The 24,714-nt window shown below is 42.3% G+C and overlaps 1 protein-coding gene across 1 annotated transcript; it reads right to left on the bottom strand.

Moving 5' to 3' along the window:
* Positions 1 to 657: 657 nt before the first annotated feature.
* On the bottom strand, positions 658 to 16,847 carry LOC138285529 (uncharacterized). The gene is made up of 2 exons (XM_069225560.1): positions 8,157 to 16,847; positions 658 to 2,511 (listed from the first exon to the last, which is right to left on the bottom strand). Exon 1 carries the CDS (start codon positions 12,467 to 12,469, stop codon positions 11,558 to 11,560), a length of 912 nt encoding a protein of 303 aa, XP_069081661.1. The 5' UTR covers positions 12,470 to 16,847; the 3' UTR covers positions 658 to 2,511; positions 8,157 to 11,557.
* Positions 16,848 to 24,714: the final 7,867 nt, after the last annotated feature.

Genomic DNA, 24,714 nt, shown 5'->3' with positions numbered 1-24,714 from the left:
CCCGCGACCCCCCCTACCGCCATCCGGATCTCGGCGGTCCGACCGCCGGGATCTGGATGGCGGTAGTGGGGGTCGGAATCCCCGCGGCGGTGCAGCAAGCTGCGCCGCCGCGGAGGATTCAATGGGGCCGCGGTACACTGGCGAGACCCCGCCAGTGGTGCCGGTCCGACCGCGGCTTTACCGCCGCGGTCGGAATCCCCATTGGAGCACCGCCGGCCTGTCGGCGGTGCTCCCGCGGTCCTCCGCCCTGGCGGTCAAAGACCGCCAGGGTCAGAATGAGGGCCTATATGTTGCGTGCTGCTCATGGTAGCCCTTCCTTGCAAATACTTATCTGACCCTTTACACAGTTCCCCTTAACACAATATGAATGACTTGTGGTTTTTAGGACCCCTGTGCTAAGGAAGGATACGCCCTTCTGTTCCACCCTGTTCATGCTAAGTGAACATTTTGAAAGCAACAGTTGGTGCAGCTTTAAAGAAAAACTCTCATTCTAATGTGGCTTGGGCCTCTTGTGTGTTTCAGCACAGCTAACTTAACAATGCAGCATGTGTATAAGTTTCCTAAATAATAAGTGTTTGTTTGTCCTAAATATGACCTGCCTTTTCTATTGATCCCACAGTCTGTCTTTTTTAACATGTCATGTATTAAGCCTTTCACTACTTACATTGGTTTACAACTATCTAGCCTAAAATGTTTGTATTGGGATTTGGGAACTTATGTTTGTTTGTATGTGATGTATTCCTATTCTTCCTACATCATTCCTCCCTCTAGTTGATTATTCAACTACTTTTCCTACCTTCCCATCTACAAATGAAACTAGGGGAATCATCACATACCCACTACTCTGTCCCTCCCAATTTAGCTGTCAACCTTTTGCAACATGCTATTATTACCTGAAAAATAAGACACATCAAAAGCAACAACACAATCAAAGGCAACAAGGCCTTGAATAACCCCGACATCCAGGACGGCACCCATTCGAACCAGCCCTCAAACCACCTATCAGCGGCACCCCCCTCATCGATCATTTTCTTTTGTAGATCATGCAATGACTGAATGGCCTGAGTTAATGTCCCATTGTCCGCATCATTGGCCGGCACATAAAGATCCAATCTTCTTACACACCCCTCCTTCCATGGCCATCATTAAATCAAATACATATCTGTGTTGCATTAACATCAGCCTAAGGGCTCGAAGTTCTTCCTTGATAGCATTGAACCCATCTTCAATTGCATTTATCATCTTCATCAATTCAAAGTGCGTTATCTGCAGCCAGCGTGCAGTTGCCTTCGCCTGAATGAATGGTAGGATGCTACCAAAAAATATTTGGGCATCATTAAATAGTCTATGTTCCTGTGGAACGTCTTTCCACACTTCAGTACCAAGAAACTCAGCAGCTCGTTTTGTCCGGTAATGGTGAAGAAAGGTTGTTGGACGGCTCATGGGATGGTCATGTAACTGAGAGATGTCCACAACTAGTATCACCAGGGGGTGTGCAAAGTCACTAGGGAGCAGAGGCCATTCCAGTTCGGGGGTAGTTGCATGTGGAGCCGAGCCCCACACATCCAGTAGTGATCCATCAGGCTGGAGGCGCCGCCCTGCATATCAGCGTTGTAGGTGGTGATGTTGCAGTTGAGGTTACTCCCCACCTTCATTGTCCCATTCCCTCTGAAACAAAGAGAAAACTGTGTTAATTTCATTGCTATTCTAGGGTGTATGGTAGTCCCTGTCCATGTATATCTCTGTATGTTCGCATCCCATATTTCCTGAGACTGGCCTATTATCTTATTAAAGCTTAGTGGACCTTGTGTCTCTGTACCATTTATCATGGGCAAAGACTGATCTTGTGATACTAATAACTGGCCTGCCTGTGCAATCAGAAAGCAGGGGTTTAGCTCGTGCAGTAACAGGACTAACATGAGTTGGCTGTAGCTGTGCTCTCATTCTGCATAAAAATAGGTGCAGGAGACAATGTGTAATGTTTGGGGATACGTCTTTAGGGAGATGCAATTTATCTACTCCAGCAGCATGGGGGATGAGAGAGCATACATAACAACTGGTGTTGGATGTGGATGTGCCTATACTGTGCATGTGCTGATACCACACATTGTCAAACAAAGCAATATGGAGAGGGTGATGGTCAGTATCATTATCAACAGTTCTACGCATGTGTGTAATAATTGATATAGGATCAAAAAATTAAAATATCCAAGGGCTAAAAGCAGCAATATCAGTGCAACGAGGAGGAAAAACAAACATAAAATACATAACTTAGAAGAAGAATTGTCTAAGATTGACGCTTTAGAGGGAGGCTTTACTCCGGTTGCTTCTCCTGTTCTCCCCCCTCTTTTTCCTGCTCGGTGTCCAAAGGGATGGATGGCACTGGGAAGGGTCCATTAAATTTGCAGTTCTTCCATTGTCTTGCAAAATTGCTAAAGTTCCCAAAGGTAATGGTGTTTGTTGATTCTTTACAGGAGATACGTTGGCGCGCTTCTTGGCTGCACGTGTAACCTGTTTAGAGAAGAACTTTGCAACTTTGGTTAGCTCAGACATGTATTCATTCATTTCAGTTTGTACAACTTCAGGTGCACTCTCAGTCTCCAACTTATGTCTGGTTGGTGGCACAAATGTGCTCATTGTTCTACCTGTCACTATTTGATGAGGAGTCAAATAGTGCTCTGATCCTGGGGTATTACTCAAAGCAAAGAGGGTTAACAGACTTGGCATTATGGTGAACACAAGGTCCTGCTTCAATCCACCTTGAGAATGGGCAGACTACAACTATAAGATAGCGATAATGATTGCATCTGTCAATCATATCAATGTAGTCAATGTGCAGTTCCTTAAAGGGACCTTGTGGGCGAGGTATTATAGAAGCTATTACCTTAGATGTGGGATTTGGTGAATATTGCTGGCACACTGTGCAGGTGTGTGTGTACATTATAATAATCTCATGTAAGTAAGGGACAAACCAATCCTGACGTATTTGGAGGGACATATTGTCTCTAGCAGTATGTGAAGGAAGATGTAGCTGGTTTAGAGCTATCAGTAGCAATGCTTAGGACATGACAGGCTTCCCTGTTGATATTTGTCTGTATATTAAATCTGTTCCTGTCTGTGTGCATCCTCTGGCTTCCCACAACTGTTTCTCATGTTCTGGTGCATTTTCTTGTATCTCTCTTATATGCAGATGAGCTGTTTCTGTGTAATGTCTGGATGCATTCAAAGGGTCTGAAGATGTCAATGTTTCACTAGCTAGCAAAACTGTGGTATGTGTGTCACTAAGAGGGTGTGTTGCTGCATCTTTGGCTGCCCAATCAGCCAGGACATTTCCACGGGACACAAAATCTGAGCATTAGTGTGGACTACGCATTTCACTACTGCAACTGCATGTGGCAGTGTTAAAGCTTGTATCAAGTCCTCTAAAAGGGTTCGGTGCATGACAGTGCTTCCATCATACTTGAGAAATCCCCGTCTATTCCACCGCATAATGCTGGAATGCACTGTTGTAGTGACATAGGCTGAATCAGAGTATACTGTTATTGTTTCTCCTTCCCCTTGTTTGAGGGCTGCCCCTAAAGCTACTAATTCAGCAGCCTGGGCTGAATATTGAGATGGCAAAGTTATCTGTTCAGTTATCTGCAGTGTGTCTGAAGAGTTGTGCTGCATCGCTCTGACCACTGCAGCACTTGTGTGTCTTACTCCTGTGTCCTGATCTATTGTGGAAGATCCATCCATAAAATATACAACACTACCTGGAATGGGGTCTTCTGTTGCTTGGCTACACTCATCTGGAGAATATGTGGCACAATCATGGGCATCATCATCAGTGTCTGAAATGGGGTGTGCAAAGAAGGTAGCAGGATTGACTGTGTGGCATTTAACCACCTTCAAGGATGTTAGTGATAATATTATCTCATAGCCTGATACTTTCCGTGTTGTTAGTGTTGTTTTAGCTTTCTGAATTGTTGCAAACACAGCAGGTTCAGCATACACGGTCAAGGGTGCACCCATGACAATGGGAGCACTTTTCTCTACTACAAAGGCTGCTGTGGCTAGTGCTTGTTCACAAGGGTAATGACGTTTCATGACAGAATCAAGTAGGCCACTAAAATATGCAACTGGTTTGTGGCCTAAAGGATCCTTTTGGGTGAGGACAGCCGTCATCACCTGGCCATTACAGTGGCAATTCCTTCCTCTGTTTTCTTGGCTAGTTTCTGCTGGACCAATTTAGCTGCTGCTTCCTCTATTTTATCTTCCTCGCTGTTTTCCTTTTCTTGACACTTCTTACAAATATTTATTATGTGTGCTTGTATCTCTGTCCATGGTTTGGCCTCCAAGGCAACTATATTATCTAATTGATCCTGCACTTCAGCTGGCAGACGCTTTTTCACTACATTGAAAAATAGTATTGCATTCTGTCCAGTGACATCCCAACTCTCCCCCACTTCCTGTGTCTATTTTTCCTTCATTCTGCTAAGGAATTGGTGTGGGTCCTCATTTGGCTGCATTGCTTGTGCCATAAGGGACCCAATGTCTGGCCTGTCTGGATACATTTTCCTCAGTTGTTTCCAAACCATTCCCCTTACTCTATTAAAGGATGCCCCATCACATTTTGGGTTAGTCAATGTCACATCCCTTACTCCTGCCTTTGTGAACAGTGTGTCTGTGTCATCTCCTATAAGGGAACTTAGTAAACTCTTAATGTCCCCTATTGCAAGAGTAATCCCTGCAGTATGTTTCTCCAGAGCTGCTATCCATTTCCCAGCACCCTCAGAATGTTGTGCCAATTGTTTTTTAAGATTTTCTTTGTCCATCTGGAGCCATGGTATATATTGAGGCACCCCTGGGCCCTTGAATATCAAGGGCAGTTGTGACAGGACTGTAGTCCTATTGCCAGTATGGTGACGAGAGTCATACTTACAAGCATATCTCTGCCACACTCTTAGGCTTTTCTGCATATAGGGATAATCCCAGTAAGGATCCACTGTGGCCTAAAAAATGCACATTTCTGCATTAGCCATGTCTCAGGGTTCAAAGGAACCCTCTTGCGGCCATGGTGTTATCTGTGATGCCAATCCTTCTGTCCAACCTGCTAGGTTGTCAGTAAAAGGGACAACATTATACCAACTATTTTCATACTGAGCTACTATTTAATTGGGTGTCAAATTATTGCCAGGGCATACAGGGAATGCATGTGCCATGTCTTTCCTCAGTGTCATTTTTGCTGCCTTATCAAATGTTCCCTTTCTCTCATATGGGCGTGCATTCACCCCATCAAATACTAATCTCTGTAATTCTCTTGGCTTCTTTTATAAAGTCTGTCCTGTCTTATTGTTTTCTTCTCCCTCACAGGCATATTGTGACTGTTCCTTGTTATGGTCCTCAAAAAGGGACATTCTTTTAACATGTTCAGTGATGTCATCTAATGCCCCCTCTGATCCTTTGTAAGATTTGTCTAAATCCAGATCTTTTTCACCTAAGCTGCTGTGTGTGGAGACTGTGTCATCTAGTCCTTCTTGTTCAATCATTTGTGGCCTAGTGAGGGCCCTTGACTGCCTCAGGGGCCCTTCCTCCTTTTCCCAAGTTGCTCTTTTGTCTACCCGTCCATCTTCCTGCTCTGTGACCCACTTGCCTACAGTATTCTCTTCTGCTCCTGAGTGCATGAACCTCCAGCACTCTGTGGGAGGACTTTCTGGTGTGAAAGCTAACCTTCTTGTCTTATTTATAATATTGGTACTCATTTTTTTTCAAAACACCTTCTTTTTTTCTAGCCCCATCCATTCTCTGTGCCTCTCTTGATCCCTCATTAGGTATACCTTTATTTTTTCTATTAGGGGACATCTCGTCCTCCAAATGAAGTGTTAATGTGGCATCTAGTGTCCCTATGTATTTAGTACTGTCCCCACCTGACATTTCCCGTGGTGTACTGGCCATTTGAGGACATGGAGATGGGTGAACATATTCTCTATGTTTAGAAAAAGATTCTAATGGTGGGCTATACTCTGGGTCTGTATATCCCACAGCAGGGGGATGTGAAGAGGTGGGTAATGAATGTGGGGCACCAGGTTGCAACGTATACATGCCCTGTACCTTTGCACTGCCTAACCTTAATTGCACATCTTGATAGGGGGGTGGAGGAGCCGAAGGGAGGGTCTGAGGCTTTGTATTTGACTCATTCATATTTGTTTCACAAAAGACCCTCCATAGGTCTAGTGTGATCTTCCTTTTCTCTAGTTTATTTCCCTTTAATTTACTCTGTAGGAAGGTGGCCATGTGTTCTATTATTGTATTATCAAATGTGCCCACTTTGGGCCATACATGTGCAAGTTTTAATGTTGCTTTGTGCCATTCCTTACAGTATTTTCCTATCCTGTCCCTGTCTCAAGAGAACACTTTAACCATGTGTTCTAAAGGAGACCCCATGTCTGTTTAGTGAACTTAATCTTTTGTACTATATGTTTTACACTCTAAATGGGCTTCTATTTACTTCCTATGGTATTTCCAGACTTCACATAAACTATTATTAGGCTGTGAAAGTGAACATCAGATATATATATATATATATATATATCCCTAATCTCTGAAAGACTTTGTTCATTTATATATAGATATATATGGTAGGTGCATTTATGTGTGGCCTAAGTGGTTTGTTTGCCTGACACAACAACCAATAATGTTATTGTGATATATACATGTTTATTAATTACTCATATCCTAAATTCCACACTGGGAGGTCCCCAATAAATGCATACAGTAGGAGGTCTAATACTACATCTGAGTCTGTTTATTATTGCAGGGAATTCATGTGACTGTTGCCCATGGTTCCACTGAAAAATTGCAGTAACTTCAATATATTCACTTTCTGGCCACAATGTGGCTCCAGTGTCACACATGAAAAACTTAAAACAAAATGTATTTATTTTTAGAGGCCTTCAAATGAGTGCCTTTCTCTTGGAAAGACAACTGCAACAGGTTTTGTACATTTCAAAATAAACTCTTTTATTCTAATTATGTGAAGATCCTGTTCACATCTATATGAAAGGTAGTTAAATATATTTGTATGTATAGTAGCTGATTATTCTCCTTCTATTTGTATACCTTCAATATATATGTGTATGTCCCAGTCTATACTATTTGATAATTCATCTAGCCTCTAATCTTAAGGCTCTATAGTTTCATAATGGGGATAATAGTAGTGTCAATATTTGTTATGGGGTTCATGAGGCTAGTACACTACTTTTAACTTGGAGGATAATGTCTTTGTATTATTTGAATATTTTTTATAATTGTCTAATAGGCATTTCTCTTATGTCAATGTAGGTTGTTTTTAGGCCTAGAGGTGATATACTATAAATACCTAGGCATTCATAAACTTCTGACTTAAAAAATGATTCTATGGTATTGATATTGCTGATCTACTAAGGTCAGTTCTGTTGCAGAGGGCGACAGCCTGACTGTTATAAACATTTATAATTAATTCAGGGATGTGGAATTAATTAGTTGACTTTTTGGGACCTGCCCAATCCAGTCAATTACTTTACTTTTGAGTATACTATTATAACTTAACCTTCATAAGAATAGGAGGTCTGATACTTATTCCTAAATTAAACACTAAATAACAAACTTATATATTGACAATATGTGGCCACATTTCTGTCTATACATGCATATGCATACACATTAAATTTTAATATATATACACAGTAATTCTTAATTTCATACTAGGGCAAACAAAATACTACTGGTCACTTCCCTCTGGATTCATAGAGGGGACAACTTTTCACTATTTTCAACTAAAAAATGGTGACTTCCAGATTTAATATCGGGGTTAGGTTGACATGAGTGTTCTTTAAAACATACACTGATTGCTCAGCCCCCAAGTCCAACACTACTCCTGACCACTTTTGACTTACTTAGTCAAGCTCCCTGTATCTTCCGGACTTACCACCAGGATCCCTTAATATTATCTCAATTCATACACAATCTTGCATGCAAACACAAAAATTACATATATTACACTGTCAAAATTGTAAATGTCTTTATAAAATAAAAGGAACAGACCTCGTACTTTGTCCACCTCACTACCTTCCACTGAGACCCATCTGTCCCCACGAAATCAGAGATTTTTACATAAATGTTGGCATCTCCCTTACCTCTTTAAAATGTGCACAAATCACCTCGTGGAGACAGGCAGGGCCCCCAGTTCAGCAGTTGGTGAGATCAAAGTAGAGCTCCTGGCTTAGCTCGCCAATATGTTAGAGGGAAATCTGTTAATAAAATAAAACAAATCATTTTGACACAATAATATAAGTTTAATCGATTTTCAGCTGGGAACAACAAGCAGTCTCACATAGAGGCCATGACTGAAGTTCAAAGTTCTGGTTCAAACACCAGTAGCATTTATACTGTAAAAACCACAAAAAACTGTGGTGAAGAGTTCACCATTGACGTAAGCAACTACAAGTAGTACAGATAAGATAATGAGGTGCCTCTGGAAAGAAGCACTTGCACTTGTTGGCCTCATGGGTGTGTAAGTTACAATGACGTCATTCACCATATCTATCTTTCTGCACAACAAGAGATTATATGTTGCGTGCTGCTCATGGTAGCCCTTCCTTGCAAATACTTATCTGACCCTTTACACAGTTCCCCTTAACACAATATGAATGACTTGTGGTTTTTAGGACCCCTGTGCTAAGGAAGGATACGCCCTTCTGTTCCACCCTGTTCATGCTAAGTGAACATTTTGAAAGCAACAGTTGGTGCAGCTTTAAAGAAAAACTCTCATTCTAATGTGGCTTGGGCCTCTTGTGTGTTTCAGCACAGCTAACTTAACAATGCAGTATGTGTATAAGTTTCCTAAATAATAAGTGTTTGTTTGTCCTAAATATGACCTGCCTTTTCTATTGATCCCACAGTCTGTCTTTTTTAACATGTCATGTATTAAGCCTTTCACTACTTACATTGGTTTACAACTATCTAGCCTAAAATGTTTGTATTGGGATTTGGGAACTTATGTTTGTTTGTATGTGATGTATTCCTATTCTTCCTACATCATTCCTCCCTCTAGTTGATTATTCAACTACTTTTCCTACCTTCCCATCTACAAATGAAACTAGGGGAATCATCACATACCCACTACTCTGTCCCTCCCAATTTAGCTGTCAACCTTTTGCAACATGCTATTATTACCTGAAAAATAAGACACATCAAAAGCAACAACACAATCAAAGGCAACAAGGCCTTGAATAACCCCGACATCCAGGACGGCACCCATTCGAACCAGCCCTCAAACCACCTATCAGCGGCACCCCCCTCATCGATCATTTTCTTTTGTAGATCATGCAATGACTGAATGGCCTGAGTTAATGTCCCATTGTCCGCATCATTGGCCGGCACATAAAGATCCAATCTTCTTACACACCCCTCCTTCCATGGCCATCATTAAATCAAATACATATCTGTGTTGCATTAACATCAGCCTAAGGGCTCGAAGTTCTTCCTTGATAGCATTGAACCCATCTTCAATTGCATTTATCATCTTCATCAATTCAAAGTGCGTTATCTGCAGCCAGCGTGCAGTTGCCTTCGCCTGAATGAATGGTAGGATGCTACCAAAAAATATTTGGGCATCATTAAATAGTCTATGTTCCTGTGGAACGTCTTTCCACACTTCAGTACCAAGAAACTCAGCAGCTCGTTTTGTCCGGTAATGGTGAAGAAAGGTTGTTGGACGGCTCATGGGATGGTCATGTAACTGAGAGATGTCCACAACTAGTATCACCAGGGGGTGTGCAAAGTCACTAGGGAGCAGAGGCCATTCCAGTTCGGGGGTAGTTGCATGTGGAGCCGAGCCCCACACATCCAGTAGTGATCCATCAGGCTGGAGGCGCCGCCCTGCATATCAGCGTTGTAGGTGGTGATGTTGCAGTTGAGGTTACTCCCCACCTTCATTGTCCCATTCCCTCTGAAACAAAGAGAAAACTGTGTTAATTTCATTGCTATTCTAGGGTGTATGGTAGTCCCTGTCCATGTATATCTCTGTATGTTCGCATCCCATATTTCCTGAGACTGGCCTATTATCTTATTAAAGCTTAGTGGACCTTGTGTCTCTGTACCATTTATCATGGGCAAAGACTGATCTTGTGATACTAATAACTGGCCTGCCTGCGCAATCAGAAAGCAGGGGTTTAGCTCGTGCAGTAACAGGACTAACATGAGTTGGCTGTAGCTGTGCTCTCATTCTGCATAAAAATAGGTGCAGGAGACAATGTGTAATGTTTGGGGATACGTCTTTAGGGAGATGCAATTTATCTACTCCAGCAGCATGGGGGATGAGAGAGCATACATAACAACTGGTGTTGGATGTGGATGTGCCTATACTGTGCATGTGCTGATACCACACATTGTCAAACAAAGCAATATGGAGAGGGTGATGGTCAGTATCATTATCAACAGTTCTACGCATGTGTGTAATAATTGATATAGGATCAAAAAATTAAAATATCCAAGGGCTAAAAGCAGCAATATCAGTGCAACGAGGAGGAAAAACAAACATAAAATACATAACTTAGAAGAAGAATTGTCTAAGATTGACGCTTTAGAGGGAGGCTTTACTCCGGTTGCTTCTCCTGTTCTCCCCCCTCTTTTTCCTGCTCGGTGTCCAAAGGGATGGATGGCACTGGGAAGGGTCCATTAAATTTGCAGTTCTTCCATTGTCTTGCAAAATTGCTAAAGTTCCCAAAGGTAATGGTGTTTGTTGATTCTTTACAGGAGATACGTTGGCGCGCTTCTTGGCTGCACGTGTAACCTGTTTAGAGAAGAACTTTGCAACTTTGGTTAGCTCAGACATGTATTCATTCATTTCAGTTTGTACAACTTCAGGTGCACTCTCAGTCTCCAACTTATGTCTGGTTGGTGGCACAAATGTGCTCATTGTTCTACCTGTCACTATTTGATGAGGAGTCAAATAGTGCTCTGATCCTGGGGTATTACTCAAAGCAAAGAGGGTTAACAGACTTGGCATTATGGTGAACACAAGGTCCTGCTTCAATCCACCTTGAGAATGGGCAGACTACAACTATAAGATAGCGATAATGATTGCATCTGTCAATCATATCAATGTAGTCAATGTGCAGTTCCTTAAAGGGACCTTGTGGGCGAGGTATTATAGAAGCTATTACCTTAGATGTGGGATTTGGTGAATATTGCTGGCACACTGTGCAGGTGTGTGTGTACATTATAATAATCTCATGTAAGTAAGGGACAAACCAATCCTGACGTATTTGGAGGGACATATTGTCTCTAGCAGTATGTGAAGGAAGATGTAGCTGGTTTAGAGCTATCAGTAGCAATGCTTAGGACATGACAGGCTTCCCTGTTGATATTTGTCTGTATATTAAATCTGTTCCTGTCTGTGTGCATCCTCTGGCTTCCCACAACTGTTTCTCATGTTCTGGTGCATTTTCTTGTATCTCTCTTATATGCAGATGAGCTGTTTCTGTGTAATGTCTGGATGCATTCAAAGGGTCTGAAGATGTCAATGTTTCACTAGCTAGCAAAACTGTGGTATGTGTGTCACTAAGAGGGTGTGTTGCTGCATCTTTGGCTGCCCAATCAGCCAGGACATTTCCACGGGACACAAAATCTGAGCATTAGTGTGGACTACGCATTTCACTACTGCAACTGCATGTGGCAGTGTTAAAGCTTGTATCAAGTCCTCTAAAAGGGTTCGGTGCATGACAGTGCTTCCATCATACTTGAGAAATCCCCGTCTATTCCACCGCATAATGCTGGAATGCACTGTTGTAGTGACATAGGCTGAATCAGAGTATACTGTTATTGTTTCTCCTTCCCCTTGTTTGAGGGCTGCCCCTAAAGCTACTAATTCAGCAGCCTGGGCTGAATATTGAGATGGCAAAGTTATCTGTTCAGTTATCTGCAGTGTGTCTGAAGAGTTGTGCTGCATCGCTCTGACCACTGCAGCACTTGTGTGTCTTACTCCTGTGTCCTGATCTATTGTGGAAGATCCATCCATAAAATATACAACACTACCTGGAATGGGGTCTTCTGTTGCTTGGCTACACTCATCTGGAGAATATGTGGCACAATCATGGGCATCATCATCAGTGTCTGAAATGGGGTGTGCAAAGAAGGTAGCAGGATTGACTGTGTGGCATTTAACCACCTTCAAGGATGTTAGTGATAATATTATCTCATAGCCTGATACTTTCCGTGTTGTTAGTGTTGTTTTAGCTTTCTGAATTGTTGCAAACACAGCAGGTTCAGCATACACGGTCAAGGGTGCACCCATGACAATGGGAGCACTTTTCTCTACTACAAAGGCTGCTGTGGCTAGTGCTTGTTCACAAGGGTAATGACGTTTCATGACAGAATCAAGTAGGCCACTAAAATATGCAACTGGTTTGTGGCCTAAAGGATCCTTTTGGGTGAGGACAGCCGTCATCACCTGGCCATTACAGTGGCAATTCCTTCCTCTGTTTTCTTGGCTAGTTTCTGCTGGACCAATTTAGCTGCTGCTTCCTCTATTTTATCTTCCTCGCTGTTTTCCTTTTCTTGACACTTCTTACAAATATTTATTATGTGTGCTTGTATCTCTGTCCATGGTTTGGCCTCCAAGGCAACTATATTAGCTAATTGATCCTGCACTTCAGCTGGCAGACGCTTTTTCACTACATTGAAAAATAGTATTGCATTCTGTCCAGTGACATCCCAACTCTCCCCCACTTCCTGTGTCTATTTTTCCTTCATTCTGCTAAGGAATTGGTGTGGGTCCTCATTTGGCTGCATTGCTTGTGCCATAAGGGACCCAATGTCTGGCCTGTCTGGATACATTTTCCTCAGTTGTTTCCAAACCATTCCCCTTACTCTATTAAAGGATGCCCCATCACATTTTGGGTTAGTCAATGTCACATCCCTTACTCCTGCCTTTGTGAACAGTGTGTCTGTGTCATCTCCTATAAGGGAACTTAGTAAACTCTTAATGTCCCCTATTGCAAGAGTAATCCCTGCAGTATGTTTCTCCAGAGCTGCTATCCATTTCCCAGCACCCTCAGAATGTTGTGCCAATTGTTTTTTAAGATTTTCTTTGTCCATCTGGAGCCATGGTATATATTGAGGCACCCCTGGGCCCTTGAATATCAAGGGCAGTTGTGACAGGACTGTAGTCCTATTGCCAGTATGGTGACGAGAGTCATACTTACAAGCATATCTCTGCCACACTCTTAGGCTTTTCTGCATATAGGGATAATCCCAGTAAGGATCCACTGTGGCCTAAAAAATGCACATTTCTGCATTAGCCATGTCTCAGGGTTCAAAGGAACCCTCTTGCGGCCATGGTGTTATCTGTGATGCCAATCCTTCTGTCCAACCTGCTAGGTTGTCAGTAAAAGGGACAACATTATACCAACTATTTTCATACTGAGCTACTATTTAATTGGGTGTCAAATTATTGCCAGGGCATACAGGGAATGCATGTGCCATGTCTTTCCTCAGTGTCATTTTTGCTGCCTTATCAAATGTTCCCTTTCTCTCATATGGGCGTGCATTCACCCCATCAAATACTAATCTCTGTAATTCTCTTGGCTTCTTTTATAAAGTCTGTCCTGTCTTATTGTTTTCTTCTCCCTCACAGGCATATTGTGACTGTTCCTTGTTATGGTCCTCAAAAAGGGACATTCTTTTAACATGTTCAGTGATGTCATCTAATGCCCCCTCTGATCCTTTGTAAGATTTGTCTAAATCCAGATCTTTTTCACCTAAGCTGCTGTGTGTGGAGACTGTGTCATCTAGTCCTTCTTGTTCAATCATTTGTGGCCTAGTGAGGGCCCTTGACTGCCTCAGGGGCCCTTCCTCCTTTTCCCAAGTTGCTCTTTTGTCTACCCGTCCATCTTCCTGCTCTGTGACCCACTTGCCTACAGTATTCTCTTCTGCTCCTGAGTGCATGAACCTCCAGCACTCTGTGGGAGGACTTTCTGGTGTGAAAGCTAACCTTCTTGTCTTATTTATAATATTGGTACTCATTTTTTTTCAAAACACCTTCTTTTTTTCTAGCCCCATCCATTCTCTGTGCCTCTCTTGATCCCTCATTAGGTATACCTTTATTTTTTCTATTAGGGGACATCTCGTCCTCCAAATGAAGTGTTAATGTGGCATCTAGTGTCCCTATGTATTTAGTACTGTCCCCACCTGACATTTCCCGTGGTGTACTGGCCATTTGAGGACATGGAGATGGGTGAACATATTCTCTATGTTTAGAAAAAGATTCTAATGGTGGGCTATACTCTGGGTCTGTATATCCCACAGCAGGGGGATGTGAAGAGGTGGGTAATGAATGTGGGGCACCAGGTTGCAACGTATACATGCCCTGTACCTTTGCACTGCCTAACCTTAATTGCACATCTTGATAGGGGGGTGGAGGAGCCGAAGGGAGGGTCTGAGGCTTTGTATTTGACTCATTCATATTTGTTTCACAAAAGACCCTCCATAGGTCTAGTGTGATCTTCCTTTTCTCTAGTTTATTTCCCTTTAATTTACTCTGTAGGAAGGTGGCCATGTGTTCTATTATTGTATTATCAAATGTGCCCACTTTGGGCCATACATGTGCAAGTTTTAATGTTGCTTTGTGCCATTCCTTACAGTATTTTCCTATCCTGTCCCTGTCTCAAGAGAACACTTTAACCATGTGTTCTAAAGGAGACCCCATGTCTGTTTAGTGAACTTAATCTTTTGTACTATATGTTTTACACTCTAAATGGGCTTCTATTTACTTCCTATGGTATTTCCAGACTTCACATAAACTATTATTAGGCTGTGAAAGTGAACATCAGATATATATATATATATATATATATATCCCTAATCTCTGAAAGACTTTGTTCATTTATATATAGATATATATGGTAGGTGCATTTATGTGTGGCCTAAGTGGTTTGTTTGCCTGACACAACAACCAATAATGTTATTGTGATATATACATGTTTATTAATTACTCATATCCTAAATTCCACACTGGGAGGTCCCCAATAAATGCATACAGTAGGAGGTCTAATACTACATCTGAGTCTGTTTATTATTGCAGGGAATTCATGTGACTGTTGCCCATGGTTCCACTGAAAAATTGCAGTAACTTCAATATATTCACTTTCTGGCCACAATGTGGCTCCAGTGTCACACATGAAAAACTTAAAACAAAATGTATTTATTTTTAGAGGCCTTCAAATGAGTGCCTTTCTCTTGGAAAGACAACTGCAACAGGTTTTGTACATTTCAAAATAAACTCTTTTATTCTAATTATGTGAAGATCCTGTTCACATCTATATGAAAGGTAGTTAAATATATTTGTATGTATAGTAGCTGATTATTCTCCTTCTATTTGTATACCTTCAATATATATGTGTATGTCCCAGTCTATACTATTTGATAATTCATCTAGCCTCTAATCTTAAGGCTCTATAGTTTCATAATGGGGATAATAGTAGTGTCAATATTTGTTATGGGGTTCATGAGGCTAGTACACTACTTTTAACTTGGAGGATAATGTCCTTGTATTCTTTGAATATTTTTTATAATTGTCTAATAGGCATTTCTCTTATGTCAATGTAGGTTGTTTTTAGGCCTAGAGGTGATATACTATAAATACCTAGGCATTCATAAACTTCTGACTTAAAAAATGATTCTATGGTATTGATATTGCTGATCTACTAAGGTCAGTTCTGTTGCAGAGGGCGACAGCCTGACTGTTATAAACATTTATAATTAATTCAGGGATGTGGAATTAATTAGTTGACTTTTTGGGACCTGCCCAATCCAGTCAATTACTTTACTTTTGAGTATACTATTATAACTTAACCTTCATAAGAATAGGAGGTCTGATACTTATTCCTAAATTAAACACTAAATAACAAACTTATATATTGACAATATGTGGCCACATTTCTGTCTATACATGCATATGCATACACATTAAATTTTAATATATATACACAGTAATTCTTAATTTCATACTAGGGCAAACAAAATACTACTGGTCACTTCCCTCTGGATTCATAGAGGGGACAACTTTTCACTATTTTCAACTAAAAAATGGTGACTTCCAGATTTAATATCTGGGTTAGGTTGACATGAGTGTTCTTTAAAACATACACTGATTGCTCAGCCCCCAAGTCCAACACTACTCCTGACCACTTTTGACTTACTTAGTCAAGCTCCCTGTATCTTCCGGACTTACCACCGGGATCCCTTAATATTATCTCAATTCATACACAATCTTGCATGCAAACACAAAAATTACATATATTACACTGTCAAAATTGTAAATGTCTTTATAAAATAAAAGGAACAGACCTCGTACTTTGTCCACCTCACTACCTTCCACTGAGACCCATCTGTCCCCACGAAATCAGAGATTTTTACATAAATGTTGGCATCTCCCTTACCTCTTTAAAATGTGCACAAATCACCTCGTGGAGACAGGCAGGGCCCCCAGTTCAGCAGTTGGTGAGATCAAAGTAGAGCTCCTGGCTTAGCTCGCCAATATGTTAGAGGGAAATCTGTTAATAAAATAAAACAAATCATTTTGACACAATAATATAAGTTTAATCGATTTTCAGCTGGGAACAACAAGCAGTCTCACATAGAGGCCATGACTGAAGTTCAAAGTTCTGGTTCAAACACCAGTAGCATTTATACTGTAAAAACCACAAAAAACTGTGGTGAAGAGTTCACCATTGACGTAAGCAACTACAAGTAGTACAGATAAGATAATGAGGTGCCTCTGGAAAGAAGCACTTGCACTTGTTGGCCTCATGGGTGTGTAAGTTACAATGACGTCATTCACCATATCAATCTTTCTGCACAACAAGAGATTATATGTTGCGTGCTGCTCATGGTAGCCCTTCCTTGCAAATACTTATCTGACCCTTTACACAGTTCCCCTTAACACAATATGAATGACTTGTGGTTTTTAGGACCCCTGTGCTAAGGAAGGATACGCCCTTCTGTTCCACCCTGTTCATGCTAAGTGAACATTTTGAAAGCAACAGTTGGTGCAGCTTTAAAGAAAAACTCTCATTCTAATGTGGCTTGGGCCTCTTGTGTGTTTCAGCACAGCTAACTTAACAATGCAGCATGTGTATAAGTTTCCTAAATAATAAGTGTTTGTTTGTCCTAAATATGACCTGCCTTTTCTATTGATCCCACAGTCTGTCTTTTTTAACATGTCATGTATTAAGCCTTTCACTACTTACATTGGTTTACAACTATCTAGCCTAAAATGTTTGTATTGGGATTTGGGAACTTATGTTTGTTTGTATGTGATGTATTCCTATTCTTCCTACATCAGCGGCGGGGAGGGTAAGGGGGGGGGGGTTAGTTCAAATGGTTCAAAAGTTAATACAAATGACGCAACACGTGTTGCAGTGCAGTGGAATGTCCTTTGCAAAGATGGACTGACCATCTTGCTGTTGCTTATTGCTATATTTGAGTGTTGGTGCTGGTACTAATGAGATGTAACCAAAGCCCGTACAGTGATACCAAGTTTTAAAATGATGAAATAATGAAGTAATATTATTATGTAATGTGCTGCATTATGGCTCATAATTTGCCTTTTCTTGCTGCATAATTTACTCAACCTGCCACCTAATTTGGCTGGGTCGTGCCGCATAATTTCAGTGGCCCTGCCCATATGTCAATGCACATTCCAGCATGCATCGACATGAATCCATGCATTCCTCTGTCACTGCATGTGTGCATCTGTCAGTGTGTATGTGATAGGTGAACATTCATTCCTACCTCCATCACACCTACACTGCTTCTGCTCCTTCGGAGGCATGTGTCCTCTCTGCTGAGGTCAATTGCAGTGTGAGTTCAGACTACAGCTCAGTGATCTCTTGCCCAAATATTGTATTTCACCAAAACCTTGTTCTTCATTATCATGCATGAAAGCACTTTCAAATATGTGAGTTCAAAACACCAGGCAGGATTGGTCATAACGCTTTTTTACATGACTTTTAGCAATGCTGAACATCAGCTGTGCTACTATTTAAGATAGCTAAAAGTCTTTGACAATGACAATACCAATAGCTCTTGAATTGCCAAGACCTAATGGCTTTGCCAGCACTTGTCCTACACAGTTTTCTATTTTCTCTAAGGAAATTGCATGGGGAAAAAAGTGTTTTGGAACCCCCTTTTTTCTCGGCCCCACTTGAGGGATCACCCCACAACTTGCCAAGAAGGAGCTGAGGCAGATGAACTTTTTTTTTGTACATTTTTTGTGAAAATTTGTCAAAAGGTGGCAATGTTATTAGCAAAACATAAAAAGTTCTCCTGTGGAAACTCTAACATACACATAATTACACAGTGCCAATTTGTTGTATATATATATATATATATATATATACATATATATATATATATATATATATATACACCAGCAAAAGGGTCCTCAATGCAGCGCGCATTTCATACTGGTGCAGACGTGAGGAATGGACCTTTCCTCTTAATTTCATAAACAAACAATTGAGAACAATTGTAACATTGCACTCCAGGAAAGTTCATATGCTTTTAATGCAATAGTGTACTCCAGCCAGTCCCTGCGGCCAACCCCCTTAACCACTCAACCCTACTCTACACACGGCCCTGTGGCCATGGGCTTGGGGGTTGGTCACAGCCTATCTCTCCAGGTGTGAAAATATGTATAAGAGGGTGTATCTGGCGATGAGAGTGGCTGTCAGAGTCTCTGTCTGGGTGTGAGAGTGTGTGCATCAGTGTCTTAGTGTGTGCCTCAGCGCAGGTCTGTGAGTGGGTGCATGAAGGTGTCAGTTGGTCTGTGTGTGGGTGTGTGAGAGACCGAGTGGGTCTGTGAGGAGGTGCATGGGTATCTGAGTGGGTCTATAAGTGGGTGCGTGAGGATCTGAGTGGGTCTGTGAGTGGCTACCTGAGGGTCTAAGTGGGGCAGTGAGTGCGTGCACAAAGGTCTGAGTGGATCTGTGAATGGGTGCATGAGTGTCTGAATGAGTCTGAGTGGGTGTGTAAGGGTCTGAGTGGGTGTGTGAGTGGGAGAAAGATTGAAAGAGAGAAAGAAATAGTGAGAGGAAGATAGAATGTTTTTTAGGCTTTGACGGATGATATACTTAGAATGATTTCTGGTCAAATTGAAAAGAAAAATGTATTGGTCAATTAAAAAGAGTGAGATCACCTTTCAGTATGAAACTTAAACCTTTGAAGTTTAAAAGAAATTAAAGAAGGAAAACGACCAGAGGCACACCAGGAGTAGAACCCTCAAATTTCAGTGCAAGGGTCTGTGACTGTAACCCGTAGGCCAAATGTGACACCTTACTGTAATGCTTCCAGACACACCTATAAAGGTCAAACCCACTCAAGTGATTGTAAAGAAATGTGAAGGTTTCAGCACTAGAAAGGCTAAACAGTCAAAACACCAGTAAATAAACAAGCATACTCTCAAGCGATACTAGGATTTGAACCTTCAGCCTACTGAGTGATAGCACAAGACCTCGTCTATTAGCCCAGGAGTGACTCTGTTTTGCTCTGCATCCAAACATAACTATAACATTTGTCCCAAACATCTTGCTAATCTTACTCCCCAAGCCATTGCATGGAGAGACCACTGCAATGACAATTTCACTCTCTTTCTACCATCCCATTATGGGATAAAAGAGGGCGAGCAAGAGGGAGAGTGATAGGACCGTGGGTGGAGCCTGAAGGCCCCCATGGTCCTAGCCGGCTCCCCATGTCCTGTGGGAGCTGGCATTGCTCCTCAAAGCAGGGAGCTGATTTTAATAGCAGCTCTCTGCCTGCAAGAGCAATGTTTTCATCGGTCTTCCCCTCACACATATTTGCATGCAGGGAAGACAGATGAAAACTCCGCTTTTTGCAAGTGGGAGCTATTTGACTCAAATTCAAATACAAACAAGCCCCGGGGAGGTGGTGATCCCCAGGGCTACCGGGATGCCGAGCAGTCCTCCGTATTAGATTAACCTAGAGCCCCGGGGAGGGGGTGGTCGGCAGGGCTGCGAGGGAACCACACACCATCCCCCTCCCACATTAAATGAAAAATAAGCCCCAAGATAGTGGCAGTTCCAGGGGCACTGATCAATAATATTACTGCAAATGTTACAGTGACTTTATAAATAATGCTACCAAATATATCATGCTTCCTGTAATTTGTGGGGTAATTAGCAGTGCAAGGTGAGGGAGCGAGTTATAATTACCTTTGGGCACAAGTTATAGTTACTTTAGAAAACTATAACCAGAAGTGGCTCGCGGAGCGTGGCGGGAGAGAGCAATTAATTAAAAACAAAAACACTTACTTGATTCCCTGCCGCCACCACCGCACCTCTCCTCTGCCGCAGGGTTCGGATTGGCCGGAGTGGCTGGGAGTCTCTGCCTGCTGTCTCCAATCCAGCAACACAGTGCCGGGTTAGAGAGAGCACAGTGCGCAGGTGTGTTTGGGCAGACTGAGACGGCTGGCCAAACATACATGCGCACTGAGGGGAGTGCTCTGTACTCCTCCTCTGTGCTTGTCATATCCCAACCCCTTTTACAATAAAATGATAATAACCATAGTTTATTATCATTTTATTGTGAAAGTTTTGCAGCTGCTGCTGCTGGTGGGGGTGGGAGGGTGACACTCCGTCGCCATGGCGGAGGAGCCACCTGACTATAACAGGTGAATTTCTATGGTTTTGTAGGACTAAATTTAGAACCTAACTATGGCGTCCCTGTAACCTTTGTTTTTTTCAGTGAATTTATCATGTTTTTTAAATTCTATTTCCTAACTATACCATCCCTCTAACCTTTGTTTTTTTCAGTGAATTTCTATGTTTTTTAAAATTCTATTGGCTAACAAAGCCGTCCCTGCAACCTTAGTTTTTTTCCGTGAATTTCTATGTTTTTTTTTAACATATAGTTATGTTGCTGTGCACTGTGCGCAGCGGTTGTTGGCTACAGGGCCTGAGGCCAACCCCCTATAAGCACCCAAACTTGCACTGTGCATGCCCTTTGCCCGTGCGCAGTAGGGGTTGCCCGCAAGGCACGGCATGCAGCCAGTCCCATTGGCCAACCTCCTTAACCACTCAACCTTCCTCTGCACATGGCACTTTGGCTGTGGGAATTGGCCTCAGCCATTTCTCTGGGTGTAAAAATAGGTGTAAGACGGTGTATCTGGGGATGAGAGTGGCTGTCAGAGTCTCTGTCTGGGTGTGAGAGAGTGTGCATCAGTGTGTTAGTGAGTGCATCAGTGTCTGCGCAGGTCTGTGAGTGGGTGTATGAGGGTGTCAGTGGGTCTGTGAGTGGGTATGTGAGAGACCAAGTGGGTCTGTGAGGAGGTGCGCGGGGATCTGAGTGGGTCTGTGAGTGAATGAGTGAGGGTCTGTGAGTGGATACACGAGGTTCTGAGTGGGTCTGTGAGTGGGTGCATGAGTGTCTGAGTGGGTCTGTGAGTGTTGGGTGAGAGTCTGAGCGTGAGTGGGAGAAAGGGATTAAATAAAGAGAGTGAAAGAGAGTGAGAAGGAGAAAGAGAGTTTTTTAGGCTTTGATGGATGATATACTTAGAATGAAATATTTCTCCACAGATTGAAAGGAAAAATGAATTTCTCAATTGAAAACACTAAGATCCCTTTCAGTATAAGCCTTAGACATTTGCAGTTGAAAATAAATTGAAGGAAGGAAATGACTAAGGATACACCATGAGTCAAACCCTCAACTGTCAGTATGTAGGTCTGTGACCCTCACTATTAGGTTACAGCCTTTTTTTTATTTAGTATTTTTTTCTTGCCCTTTACAGGCTAAGACCGTGGGGGAAGGGTTATCTGTGACCACTCTCAGAAAGCAGAGTTATGCTTGCTGTGACTTGGCTGCAGCTGTCAAAGCTGCAACCACGGCACAGCAAACAGCTATGTCAAAGGGGTGGGCACCCCGGGATATAGCAAGAGCTGGCCCTGGGGGGAGTCGGTCCCTAGGGCCATCAGTCGTTCCTCGAGGGGGCCCTGTGCCCCCCTCCAACATAAATAGCCCTGGGGAGCTGGTGGTTCCCCGGGGCTATACAGGTCCAAAACGGGCCCCCTTTCCATTTGTTACTATATGCCCCTAGGAGGTGGTGGTTCCCAGGGCTGATGGGGAGGCCATTGGACCTCACCCACACAATAAAAGCATTTTGCCCCTGGTAGGTGGTGGTCCCTGGGGCGCGGGGGGCACCACAATATGCCAATGTATCGCCCCACGGAGGTGGTAGTCCCCGGGGCTGTGGGGGAGGCCATCAGGCCTCCCTCACATAATAAGAACATTTTTCCCCGGGGTGATGGACCAAGGGGGTGTGGGTGGGCCCCACAGCCCCCGCATTCAATTTCAAAATGCCCCGGGGAGGTGGTGGTTCCTGGAGTGCGGGGGCCACACGCCCCCCCAACAAATATGTCAATATATCGCCCTGGGATGGTGGTGGTCCCCAGGTCTGTGGGGAAGGCCATCGGGCCTCCCCCACATAATAAAAGCATTTTGCTTCAGGAAGGTGTTTGTCCCCGGAGTGTGGGTGGGCCATGCAGCCCTCCCCCGCACAAAATTTAGCAAATGCCTCAGGGAGGTGGTGGTCCCCAGAGGTGTGGTTGGGCCAGAAAGCCCCCCATTAAAAAAACAAAAACAATGCTCCCAGGTCCTGGCCCACCTGGGGAATATTGAAAAAAACAAGTGCTGCTTGTTTTAATTTTAATTTTTACCTCAAATTTGTGACATTCGCTCAATTTCGCAGTACATAAAAAAAAATGCTTTTTAGCTCTAGTGGGGGTAGGTTGCCCCTCTGGGACCCCACAACCAGAGCTAAGGGGTCAGGGTGTCCTTACCCTTACCCCTTTTCTTTTTTTTTGCATTTTTTTCAGGGACTCGGCTGAAACTGAGTCCCAAGATGACTGCCAACACTTCCTGGTTTGAAGTGTTGGAAGCCAATCAGAGCTGTGCATTTCCTTACACAAGTTCGTCATTGTTCATGAAGTAATTGCAGCCAGAGATATCTAAATTTATTTTCGCTTTAATACTTCCAAATCTACTGAAGGGATTTTCGCCAAATAAGCGAAAGCATAATCTGTGTACTGAAAGCTAGCTTTCTGCTAAATTTGGTGTAATTCCGTCCAGCGGTTTGGGCTACAGTCGTTTCTAAAGGTCCTTTGGAGATTAACATGGGAAACCCAACTTTATTGACCCCCCCCTTTTTCTCTGCCCCTTCTCAACGGATCACCCCAAAACTTTCTGTGTGCAACAAGAATCACAGAGGCAATCTTTTTGGAAAATTTGTGGGGATCCGTCAAAGGGTGCAAAAGATATAGGCAAGTAAAAAAATGCTTTTTCTATGGAAACATGGTGACCGCCACTAGGTAAAATATATATATATATATATATATATATATATATATGATTTTTTTTCACTATACATATATATATATATACATATACATATATATATATATATATATATATATATATATATATATATATATATATATATATATATATATATATATATATTGCCAACAATCCTCCTGTTACATACAGAGAGTTCCCGGACACCAAATGGAGGTCCAAAAACTTTATCACCAATGCTTCTTCCCAGAACAACGCGTTTCAGCCTTAGCCTTGATCACGTAACAATTGAGAGTGTCTCACAAACCAACTATATACCACACCCAGCATACACATGGGGACAAACAATAAAAATTGTGTTATATTATATTGAGGCAAACTTGTGGTGGTAGAGTGGATCAGAGATATTGAGAATCCACAATTGGTGGTCCATTGGCTTTATCACCAATATGGCTTCCTCCTTAGAGGTGAGACGAAAAGAGAAATCCAGCAAGTGTTTCTCTGCTCACATGATTGACACTAAGGGAAGAATGGAAAATTCTGCGAATGGTGGTTCGGAACTTAAGTTGCAATTACTTCACGAAAAAATGGAATAATTGTTGAGGAAGGAGATCTCCAAGTGGTGGGAGATTAAATCTTTACAAATATACATAGATGTGGAAAGAGTACTGAGAGGTCTGAGAATATATACTATACCCACGTATGAAGATCCGGACCCTGATATGCTTGAGGAGTGGGCGGAAAATTTAAAAATTATCTTGCTGATTATGATGAAGATTTTAATCAAATATGCGATTAAGGACAGGAAGAAGATTCTGGAAGAGATTGAGAACGTTTCAACAGAGATTGTATCATTGACTTCAGAGGATGCAACAGAAGAATTTAAGAAGAATTTGGAGAAAAAACGAAGCAATTTTGAAGATGATATTATGTCTAAGAAACAACGCAAGTTCCTATGAGATTTTAAAGATTATCAATCGGGCAGGATCTCAACCTTCCATCGCAAATATGATCACATGTATGCTGAAAATGACAAAGAACTAACAGTTGAGAATAGCAATAGGGATTTCACGTCGGAGGTGGAAGAGAGTGATATCTCAGATGGGAATCAGTCCGATGTTTCTGATTCTCTTTTGGATAAAGGTCCTGTTGCAGATAAAAATGCGAGTAGGTCTAATTTTTTTAAACAATTTCGCCTCCTAAATCAGGGAAGGACAGACCAAAGAAAAGAAACATTCCCACAACGGGGCAGGGTTCGAGGCACAAGAGGCAGAGGGAGAGGAACCGGGCAGCCAAGATACGGGCAAGGAAAAGAAGAACTCAGGC

This window comes from Pleurodeles waltl, chromosome 3_1 (genome assembly GCF_031143425.1).
Source record: "Pleurodeles waltl isolate 20211129_DDA chromosome 3_1, aPleWal1.hap1.20221129, whole genome shotgun sequence".
NCBI lineage: Eukaryota > Metazoa > Chordata > Amphibia > Caudata > Salamandridae > Pleurodeles > Pleurodeles waltl.
Note: the sequence above shows the minus strand (reverse complement) of the source record. Positions and strands in the feature narration are given on the sequence as shown.